The sequence below is a fragment of the Pseudochaenichthys georgianus genome, chromosome 14 (assembly GCF_902827115.2).
Source record: "Pseudochaenichthys georgianus chromosome 14, fPseGeo1.2, whole genome shotgun sequence".
NCBI lineage: Eukaryota > Metazoa > Chordata > Actinopteri > Perciformes > Channichthyidae > Pseudochaenichthys > Pseudochaenichthys georgianus.
In genome coordinates, this window is record NC_047516.1 from 15,232,367 (window position 1) to 15,244,690 (window position 12,324).

The following is a 12,324-nucleotide window of genomic DNA, read 5'->3' on the forward strand; positions in this document are numbered from 1 at the left end:
CAATGCACATGCGTGACAACTGAAAAAGAAGCGCTCGATTTGTAAAACAGCATCTACCTTTTCACCGTAACAACCGCCCCGCTCAATAGAAAGTGTACATCCAGCGCGCGATCACTCCGCCTGCCGAACGTCTTGTAAGGAAAACAAGCGCCACTGGCACAACTGGCTAGATTTCAAGTTAGCAGGTAAGCTTATTAGCAGTTATACTTCTTCTGTTTGTCATGGCGGAGGGGAGCTCTAACGCTGCCAACCTGCCTCCTGGAGACCCGCAGCTGATTAATATGATTGTGGAGCATCTGAAAAACCGGGGGCTTTTTGATGAGTTCCGTCGGGACTGTCTCGCCGACGTTGATACAAAGGTAACTCACCAGCTAACAGTGCTATGATGACCAACATTACTTCAGACGTAAATCTATGTGTAGCTTGTATTGCTCAATAGTGTTATTACATTGAATGTGTATGAAGCTATATCTAGTATGTGATTGACTCGCTGGAAGAGTTCTTATGAAAGTTCATTGATGACTCTATTAAAATGATAATGTAGGAAGCAGGCAAACTCTTTGAAAAATGACATGTAAATGCTGTTCCCTTTTTTGCTGAAATGTAGGTCTGATTTAAATAATCCCTGCAGAAATAGAAAAGTAGCTTACATTGTGTATATTGTATTTTATGTTTATGTCAAATTAAATGTTACATCTGAATATTGTTCTCTGGACAGAACAGGTGTGTGTTTAATGACCACGTTTAAATCATTGTCTTTTTCTTCCAGCCTGCTTATCAGAACCTGCGGCAGAAAGTGGACAACTATGTCACTTCAAACCTGAGCACACAGGACTGGAACCCGTCCATCAACAAGAACCAGATGAGGAACGGACTGAGACAGAGTGTTGTTCAGTGAGTGTTACTTTCACTTACTACTTGCCCTCTGTACACTGTAAAGGAATAACAATGTGCATTGTACAACTACACATTTGAATGTTTGTGATTAACTGACGGTTAAAGAGTTCCTTGTGTAGGGATTAAAAAACTGTGGATAAGCTGTAAACTTTAAAGAGATGATTTTATGAGGCATTGCTCTAGTAAACTACCCAGCAGTTTGTTAACCATAAACATCTACAGCAGTAAAATACAAATGAATGCAGCAGTAATATTAATCAAAAACCTAACTAATGTATGGTTCTGAAGCATGCGTTCTGAAGTCCTTGTACAACTGTAGTTGCAGGATAGATAGATTAAACTGTTATTAACTTTGTGACTATACCTAACCAACTTTTCATGAGCAGCTTCAAAATCAAATGTCTTTAGTAATTGTTATGAAATTACTGTGTTTCTTTAACTACTATTTGTCTCGTTTTATTTTCTTCTAGATCTGGTATGCTGGAGTCTGGAGTGGACAGGATCATCACTCAGGTCGTGGACCCCAAGATGAACCACACTTTCCGGCCGCACATAGAAACTGCCATTCATGATTTCTTGTCAGGGGACAGGAGGGAGGAGAACGCTTTGAGTTGTAACTCTGCTACATCTGAACAGACAGAACTACAGGAGGCCCCGCCTGCCTCTGGCCCCAAAACCCCCTGAGGTCCATTTAACAAAAATGAAGTACTCCGTAAGGTCAAGAACAAGTTCAGTTAAGAAATCTATTTTTCATCTTTGCTTCAGGTGTGTGTTAGCCTTTTGAAAGGTGCAGCATCAGACATAAGGAAGATGAAGAAGACCAACAGGGGATAGTTTTTTTGCAACGGACTGGAGTCAGGAGTGTTTCTGCATTCAAAATGTTCAGCATGTGATGTTGTGACATGTCCTGTCAGTGCTGCACAAGGCTACTGCTGAAGGAGACGGAAACAATGTAATTCACTCTAACTGTCCCGCAGGGCTTTGTGCATAAGAAGAAAAAAGGGAAAAGCCTGGATAATAATTTCTTTATGTGCCAATCACGTTTTTACTTAAGTAGGTTGAATACAGATGTCTTACTCACCCAGTTTGTGTGTGTATAGACATGTTCCTTAGTTAACATGTTGACTTGTTTAACTGAAATGATTGAGATGACGAGTGAAGTTGATGGGCTGGTTTCAGTCAGGAGGAAGAAGAAGATCCAGTAGTTTCATTCTAAGTCAAATTGAATTATTAAACAATTTGAAGTAAATATTTTTTGATCAGTATCTAGAGTTGTTTCTTTTCAGTGCATGTATTTAGTATGTAGCATTGTTTGTGCATCCTTTGTGATTTACTAAACACAGGTGAAATCATATTCTATTATTTTATTAGTAAAGATACCCTGATGTATTCAAAGCTGTTTGTTAAGGCGAGACACCCCAGGTAAATAGGGTAATTTTTTTTACTTAGAGGTATCAGCGAGACATTTCTCCAGTTAATTACTTACAATAAGGCAATTGTTTTTTGTATTACAAGTTTTCTGAAATGGCATGTTTAAATATGCACATATTTTAACACAATTCTGAATTTTGGATAAAGCCAGGTTCAAAATTCTTGTTTCATTTTGTAGTCATATTAGTATCTAAGGCTTTTACAGAAGGGATATTGGATATCTCTTTTTATCACTCCATACATCAGAAAATACTGTCAACAGCCCTAAAATATCAATTTTCGCCATGTTTTTAGGTATACAATGTTGTATAATTCAGGCTATGAATGATATATGAACAAACCCTTCTGTAAAAGCCTTCATAATATTGATAGGAATATAACTGGAAGGTTTGGTGTATGTACGTGCTACTGAAGTTGACATTTCGAACTCAGAGTAGGAGAAAAAACTCATTTTGAGAAAAAGACCTTTAAAGATTGCAGATTGCTAGCTAAACCCTCCTGTTCTTTGGATGATAGCTTGCGCATCAACGCACTCCGTGAAGGTATTTCATGTTCGGGGTCATTTGTTTTTTGTATAACCTTGCTTCGTGCAAGTGACAATTGTTGTCGTCTTCTCTGTGAACGTTTTTTTCGCCGTTCTTTTGTCATTTTGAGATTTCAATTTCTAGCGGAAAGCTAACCAGGAAGTGTTTTAGCACACCACGTGACGCATCTGAACGAATCACGTTGTCAGAAATTGACACCAGCCAATGAGATTTCGTTTCTTGAAGACCCCTTTGTGCTTTCACGATTGGTTGCTGATACAAAGGAAATGACCATATTTGGATCAGATGAGATTGTGCAGGAGAGACACAGCTTTCCAACGATATCTCTGTTGACATGGTGCACACAGCAGTCGCGGTTCTTTGTTACGTTAGAATGCTAACTTTTGGTGAATTTAGGAGAAATATACAGACGCAAATAGACAAACTATAGTAAAATAAACACTTAAATGTGTATTTTGTACGTTTTCCTTCCAAAAGCCTGAAAGAAAACATGTTATAGAATCAAAATAGCACAACATCTCAAAATTGACCAATACTTGAAAAACGATGTTTTTGCCTGCCGTGTCTCGCCGGAGCAGTAGCAAACCACAGCTATGTATTCCCTAGTGCAGGGGTGTAAAACTCAATTTCATCGCGGGCCACATTAGCATTATGGTTGCACTCAAAGGGCCGGTTGTAACTGTATAAATATACATATATAATTATATAAAATAATGTATTATGTTACATTATTGCCTCTGAATTGGATTATTATCGGATAGGGTAATAACTAACGTTTGAAAGCAGAAGTCCAGGGCAAATAATTGCAAGTCTCTTCATTGCGCATGTCACAAAACGAGATGCATTGTGGGAAATGTAGTTTATGGGCAACCTGCTTCTGTAAAGTGGCATGTAACCGTATAATAAACGTATTATATTCTTTGCATGCTCTTGCGGGCCACATAAAATGAAGTCGAGGGCCGGATTTGGCCCCCGGGCCTTGAGTTTGACACCCCTGCCTTAGTGTGAGACAAGAACCAGAGCAGATAATCATAAAATAGTACCACTAGGTGGGGTTGTTTTCCCCTTTAAAACACTGAATCTACCAAAAAGTAATCCTAAAATTATATTTAGAGGCAAACCCCCCTGATTCCGACCCCAGAAACATACAAATGTATGTATGAGAAGGTGTAAATCTCGCGCCAGGCCGTACCCATATCCGCAGCAGGTCTCCAAGGTGAACAGCCTCTGGCATGTTAGATCCACATATTTGGGATCCTACAATAACTGTTGTATTATGAGAAGGTGTACACGTGGAAGTCATGAGTTACGTTGAGTGACTCAGTACCTTTTGTATGAGCCACTGACAGACTGCCATGTCAGGACGGGAGATTTACACTCCAGCTATTTGTGTTTATTCTGGTTTGTAAAATCGACCCTGTGTGTGTGTGTGTGTGTGTGTGTGTGTGTGTGTGTGTGTGTGTGTGTGTGTGTGTGTGTGTGTGTGTGTGTGTGTGTGTGTGTGTGTGTGTGTGTGTGTGTGTGTGTGTGTGTGTGTGTGTGTGTGTGTGTGTGTGTGTGTGTGTGTGTGTGTGTGTGTGTGTGTGTGTGTGTGTGTGTGTGTGTGTGTGTGTGTGTGTGTTGCATAACTTTATTGATTCAACCACAAGAGACTGATCCACAATTTTCCAAGATATGTGTCAACGAGGGTGTTTGTAAATATGCCCTACATACGTATTTTGTTTATGTGTCTGTGTAGAATATGCTGATACAAATTGATACATTGGATGAATATGTTAAATTAACTAAATAAGCTGTTATTGAAATTATGCATTCGAGATGTTCAAAAAATGTCACACAAATACTTCCATTGAACTGAATATATTAGAACATCAGCACAACAAACTATCTGCATGTGTCCTTTGTGTGGGAACTTATAAGTAAACTCATAGAAAACCAGCAATATGGTCACTGAAGTCTATAGTCTAGGTCTAGTGATCTGAAAACACAATGGCAAAACAGTCAACAGATCAGAGTTCATAAACCCAAAGGTTATAGTAATGTTTCCTCCTTCAAAGCAGACACTGGATGAACATGATCTATGCACACAGAAACATCCAGAGGCATGATGTTTAGAGAGAGGGTCCTCCATGTGTACTGTTTGCACAGTGGTGTCTGTGCATTTGTCTATGATTTTGGACATGTGAGTGTGTTCATGTCGGGGTGAAGGGTCATTGCGTGGGTGGTCAGCAGGGGTTGTGTGAGGGAAGCTGTGGGATGTTGGTTTGAGCATGATGAGACAAATTGAGCAGGAAAGGTCAGGGGGAAAAAGAGAAGGTCTTCCCTCACTGGGCCCCTGCATGGACACACACACACACACACACACACACACACACACACACATACAAACCCACTCTGGCATCGCACCTTGACCTCTTGTTCTAAACCATGGAGCAAGAAATTGTGTATTTTTGTGACTTGCGGATTGACAGCCCACCGTTATGTGGTCATGATGCCACATGACTGGTCTGTCTCTTTGTAGTTGTCAGGGGTCAGAGGTCATGGCTGTTATGAGTCAAAACACAACCACAACAACTAGGCTGCAAGATGTAATGCTTCACAAAGAAAAAAACAAAGCTTATCTCACCTTGGACTCACAACACAAACCTGTTTCTCTTTGATGTGACCCTTTTAGCTCGCCAATTGTCTGAACAGTGATAATAATCTAAAAGTAAAATGTTGCAAGTTGTTTGTGTGTGTCATATCCCGTAGAGATTTGGCCACACTCTAAGCTACAGTTATATTATTTGATCACAGACCTTTTCAACCAGACTTGCTTTTTTGCAAGGTGTGTTTAACTGAAGTATCCGACACGACTTTCCATTAGACCAGCTGGTGGAAATCACAACATCAGATACAAAAATTGTGAGTATCTAGAATCTAGCAGAAATATACATCAGCATTATAAACATTTTGACCGGAGACATATCTATCTATATATATATATAAACTGTGTCTGTGTGTATAAGAGTATGATAAGCTTATTTATATGAACATGTCAGAAAAATGTGATGCAAAATAAATTCAGTGTACAGGAATGTATACCATTATAACAATTTGTCAAACCTGACCCCCTTCACACACTCTTTCAGGTCCGGTGCTCCTGAGACGTTCCTCACTGCACGTTTCCCTGCCAGGAAAGCAGCTGCTAACCCTCAAAGAAACACACACACACACACACACACACACACACACACACACACACACACACACACACACACACACACACACTGGCTGTCGGGTTAATTGAGTGTGGATGTCTTGAGTGGTTGACCTTCACGTAACCCCGCATACTGCAGAGTAACAGGAAGACCTTATAAGAGTAATTTTGAATATTAAAGCAGCATATTGAATTATACGTTGTTAAACTAAACCAGACTATTTTTCACAACAAAATCTGTTTCTAATAATGTTTGTTTTCCTTCTACCAATAATACAGTTTTGGTTCCAGTTTGACGCTCGTTCACAGGGTTGCGCTATGATAGGTGGAGACACACGTGAACGCGCCACGCTCGTGCTCGTGTTATATATTTCAGCCTTCATGCCCGGTCGTACTTTATAGTGGAAACTCCTCTGCAAGACTATCGTGCTGTAACCTATAACGCAAAAAAAATAATCCTTTCTAAAGCTGCGACTAGCTGAACTAAATATGGCGAACTTCCCCGCGGTGTTCCTCCTGCTGCTGGCCTGTCGACAGGTGCTGACCATGGAGCAACATGATATCCAGGAGAAACAACTGAGCCAGGCCAAGAGACGCCTCTCCCCGCAGAGCACAGGTGAGTTGTAATAACAGGTGTGCCCCTGCCTTCACTCTCTGTCACACTGGATCCAGAATGTTCTCATGTCTCCAGAAGAACACCCAGGGTCACTGGCCCTTTAATTGTTGGAAAGTATTGAATTCAAAGCATGTGCAAGGATGCCAAAAGCAATCTCTGCAGGATGTTTATTTGGTCTGACTGAAAATCTGACCGATCTGGGAGGCTTTGGGGACATTTTTGCATGTCATCATGTGTTTTAGCACTTCTTTAGGCTTGCTTTATCTCTGGGATAGGCTAGTTTATGTGTGGTTTCCCTCTGGATCCCAATGTGCAGTGACACTGCCATGTCAACAAGTTATGATACGCACACGTAGCTTCATATACGTGTATTATTCCTGACAGTTTTGTTGCAGAGTAATACATCTGCTCCCTCTGTGCGTCTGCCATCAGGTGCTTTAAGACGCGTGGTATTAAATATGTGGGCATGTCACTGCATCGTAAAAATCAGTTAAAGTATACCACACGGCCGCCTGACGCCGCACCGTGCAGCAGGGCTCTCTCTCTCTCTCTCTCTCTCTCTCTCTCTCTCTCTCTCTCTCTCTCTCTCTCTCTCTCTCTCTCTCTCTCTCTCTCTCTCTCTCTCTCTCTCTCTCTCTCTCTCTGGGTGGCTGTAACTCAATCATAGAACTCAATGCGCAGCTCCGGGGCTAGATCCTGTCAAAGCACATTCCCTCTCCCCGGTCCCACGCTGACCTGCGGGCTGCACAACATCAACATCAGCAACAACCCCAAGTATAGACATAAAACAGCAAAAACTCCATAGAACATAAAGAAATCCCATATAAGACTTGGGAAGTACATTTGCTGTACTTAAGTAAAATGTTGATTGTACTTAATTAAATCAGAACTGTGTTTGTCTACAACAGTCAAATGCTACTTGATGCGACAATATTATCTATAAATGTCACATATATAATTATATACACACATAGCTAAAGACAACTTTTCTGCACAATGATTATTTTCACTCAAGCAGCTGCTTCATATAAAAGAAATGTAAGAATGTAAGAATTAAGGATTATTTTTCCTCTCGTCATTATTTCCTGCTGTTGTAGGTAAACACAAACTGGTATCTGAAAACTAAATATACAAGAACTGCCCAATTACAATTTAGTGTAATGTCGGCACATGAGATGACAGGAATCTCCCAAGGTCACCCTGACATGATCGTTGTAATTAATAAAGTCAAGTTTTTTAAAGTACATTGGAAAACATCACAGTTACATAAGAGACACAGTAGCAAATGTGATTTTGAAGACTCACTTATTTCTGTGGTATCATACAACTCTCTTTTTCTCTCTCTCAGCGGAAATTCAGAGTTGTCTGGTGAGTTCAGGGGATGTCGGCTGTGGGAATTTTCAGTGTTTCAACAACAACTCCTGTGAAATCCAAGGTCTGCACCAAATCTGTCTCACTCTGCTGCACAACGCCGGGCGCTACGACTCACAGGTGGGAGGAGGACACACAGACACCTCAACACACACTTATTAGGAGTAATTGTTTACCGTTTGACCCCATCTGAACTAGATGACAGTCTGAAACTGGGTCCAGCAGCATCTCAAGGCGAGATTAGATGAGACATATTGGGATACATGTTTTTATTTCATTTAATCCCATCAGTCATTACAGTCATTTGTGAAGAATGTTTGCTAAGGTGTATATAGTTATGCATGGTGGCACTGGATACAGAACAAACTGAGAGGGGAAGAGAAATGAGAGAGGGAACAGTGTGTCTACTTTACTAGAATAGAAGTACTTGAGGGAATGATGAAGTCTTCATGTGTCTCCAACATGATCGCAGAGTGGATGATGTTCACCAAGGATCTGTCAGCGTCGAGTTCACTGGATGTTAAATACAGCAACAAACAATAGCAGAATATATTGAAATGCTAATATCATGGTGAATGTGTGCCTTTGTGGACATAGCTATAATCAGTATTTTTACAATAAAAAAAAACAAATGACATTACAAAATAAGTCTCTCCTAGGAATACATCTAAAGAGAATCGGCCTCACTCCTCACTTTGACGTATATTCATCGCCAATTTCAGCTCATTGTTGAGCTGTTCGACCAGCAACTTCACTTTATTAGGGTTAGGGTTTACTCACACCACTCTGTTAGTATATTTTTAAGCTGCAGAAGACAGCTGTTTTAACTCAAAGGCTGTACAAAAATTCCAATAAACACTACTTGCTCAACAGCCAACTTGAGACGGACAAAGCAAATATCTAGCTGGTGACTAGTGGAGCAGTCAGCAGCTAAAGAGACAGATATTGTCCTCAGGAGCTGGTAAAGACCATTCACAAAGCTCAATAGGAGAGAATATGATAGGCTCAGTAGGTGGCCAGAAACTTGACTTCAAAACAATGATACGTTTCCTGTGGGACTGTTGGATGTGTAAATAAGCGAGAACACTATAGCAGGAAAGCTAATGTTGGTTGTTGTTCAATCTCTGTGGCTCTTGTGCTGTAAAGCAGTGACGTTACTGCTTTTTGCCAAATTTGATTGGCTGCATTGAAATAAGGTCTTCCATTAAATTAATACAAATTTAGTGGGGAGCCACCATGAAACCAAAAATACAAAGAACCATGCATACTTGCCAACCTTGAGACCTCAGAAATAGGGAGCATTTCAAATGATCAATTCCAGGGGGGCGGAGGCGGGTTGAGACATTTTCCTGCATCCTACTGACTTTTAAAGATGAAAAGAATAAAAAGCACACTGCAACTACAATAAGCATCTACATATGCTTATTGTAGTTGTAAGTGCAATGCCTTGCTGCATTGAAACTGGTTCCTCCTCCTCCTCCTCCTCCTCCTCCCAGGGTAAGTCCTTTGTGAAGGATGCGTTGCGCTGCATGGCTCTGGGCCTGCGGCAGCGCTTCAGCTGTGTGAGCCGCCGGTGCTCTGCGGTGAGGGAGATGGTGTTCTCGCTGCAGAGGGAATGCTACTCCAAACACCAGCTCTGCCTGGCGTTGAGAGACCACATGGACACCATGGGCAGCCTGGTGCAGTTCCACCTCATGTTCCCCCCGGGGTGAGACACACACACACAAACTGAAAATAATCTCTTGACTTTTATCATCATCCAAAGGAAAAAAGTCTTAAGAGTAACTGTTACACTACATTTTAGGGTACATTTCAGTCATTTTATCACACAAGTAAAACACTTATTTTACAAACTGAAATTGTATTGAAATGTATACTGTGTTTTGGATTGATCTTTCTTACGATTTACTTTATATACTATGACTTTTGAATGATATTTTTAACACATAGTATAATTTAACATCAATGACATTTTGTAAGACCTTCTATACATAGCACACTGTATTTCTTTTTACTTCTTTATATCATACTTGTTATGCTATGATTGCTTAATGCAGTTTTAATGACATCTGCTACAATACTCATTGATGTTTTTAAAACATACTATACTATCATCAATCAATCAATCAATCAATGTTTATTTATATAGCCCAATATCACAAATGTTACATTTGTCTCAGTGGTCTTCACAGTGTGTACAGAATATCAGTATCAGTACTATGTCTTTCATACTTATCATTTTTATATACTACGACTTTAAAATATGTTTTTATCGCATACTATACTTTGATCTAAAATGAATAAATTAGGAAATACTTTTTATATACATCATAATTCTTTCTTTTTGAAACTATACTTTGACTAATAGTATTATTTTTTTCCATATACATTACGAGGAATTATTTTTAAATATATATTTTATGACATGCTATACTAGGACTTTTTTCATGTTAGTTGTTTCTCGCTTGTTGGCCCAGACTTGTGTTCCCTCTCACAGTATGAAAAGCACAGTGGTAAATATTTAAAAAAGGTGATGACTGAATTCCATTTAGCGCCTTCAGTTTCAGAGTCCGGTATTGTACATGCCGCCTCACTGCCATAACCTGTGTTTTCCCTTTCATGATAAGTCTACTACTGTGAAAGAGTCTAGCTTTAGGTAGTGTTCTTCAGAGAGTCTGTGTTGAAAAGTTGGATAAACGCAAACATTTGTCTCATCAGACCGTATGTGGAGCTGATGAACTTCCTGTTGAAGTGTGGGGAAGACGTCAGGCTGTGGGTCGGCCAGCGGCTGCGCGGACAGTGTGAGCAGCACTGGGGGGGGCTGTGCAGCAGCTTTGAAAGTACATGCTCTCTCAGCCAATCGGACGACCTGGAGGTTACCAACATCACACCACCATGGCCTACCACAGCTGAAGGACCCCTGCTGCAGCCCTCCAGACCCACCGAGGACAGAAACACACTCAGTCAGGTCAACAACACGACCCAATCTGGTTCACCTGTGCCTGGGAAATCCAATGTGACCTCTTCATAAACAGACCGGTGGTGCAGACAGGGTTCACAAAGATGATGCACTTATTACTATTATATTCGCAGAATGAGTGGCAGTAGTGGTCGTAGTTTTGTGTTGTATTGCTGGTAAAAGCAATGCAACATATCTTATTTAATCTGTTGGGTATGTGTGCCATATATATATATATGACTATTTTCCTTGACATTTGACTTTGTACAAGATTGAAAACCAGTTATCTACCTCACCTCGACAGTTAACCACAGTGGCTGTATCCTTCAGCAAGGGGCACGGACACACGCACGGACACACACACACACACACACAGGGAATCGCTAAAGTGCAGCTGAAAGTCAGTATTCTACCTATTTAAGTCTGTTTTTGTATTTATGAGGATTGTTATATTATGCACCGTATTGTTGACATTATCTTATTATTATCTGAACTTTATCTTGTGGACTGTCTACGGGAAGGTGCTCTTCGGGTATGACGTGTTTTTAAATGTGTTTTTGATGAATCACATTTCATACAGACCCCAGGTTTCAAGCTATGTTTTGTAAGTTTTTATTTAAATGAATCCAAAAATACATTTGTAAGCATTTTGATTGAAATTAAATAAACTACAATGATGTTACTGGACAAAGAGAAGTGTGTTAATTCAGCCCTGCTCTGTAAAATAGTCACACAGACAGTAAGGCATCCCTGACATGCACTCTCCAACTCAACTCAACGTGACAAATGAACTTTAGAGGATGAGTAAGTGCTGCATCTCTGAGTCAGTTGTCTGGACGTCCTAAAGAAGAAAGGCACAGGCTAAACTCGTCAATAACTGTAACAATGGCATCTTTGAAAAAGCCTTCCAGAGCAGACAACACTTTGTAGGTTGTACACACACATATCTTAAATTGACTGATGGCAACAAAGTGAAGGTTATGGCTTAGTCCCTGGTTAGTTCTGAATCTCGAACTACAAATTCAAAATGATGTTTCTAAAACAGTCACTGGGGATCAGGAGTTAAAGTGGGTAGAATAGTCACATTCTCAAAGCTTTCCTCATAATGCAGCCCTTTGAACGTCTTAAGGGTAGAAGGATAGACTGTATGAAATTGAGCATCAATATATTATTAATTATCAAATTGAGACGACATGATTACTCAATAGCCATAGCCGTATATAAAAAGCCTTCAGTGATGTTTGGAACAGCCCAAGTGTGTTTGAAGCAGGCTGTAACCCGATCACTGTTGCACAAAACCTCAGAA

The 12,324-nt window shown here is 40.3% G+C and overlaps 1 protein-coding gene across 1 annotated transcript; it reads left to right on the forward strand.

The window, feature by feature from the left end:
- The first annotated feature begins 97 nt into the window (after positions 1-97).
- Positions 98-11,700, forward strand: LOC117458617 (stanniocalcin-like). Its single transcript, XM_071205351.1, has 7 exons — positions 98-359; positions 770-894; positions 1,368-1,578; positions 6,535-6,688; positions 8,037-8,179; positions 9,556-9,767; positions 10,778-11,700. Exons 1-7 carry the CDS (start codon positions 222-224, stop codon positions 11,088-11,090), a joined length of 1,296 nt encoding a protein of 431 aa, XP_071061452.1. The 5' UTR covers positions 98-221; the 3' UTR covers positions 11,091-11,700.
- The last annotated feature ends 624 nt before the right edge of the window (positions 11,701-12,324 follow it).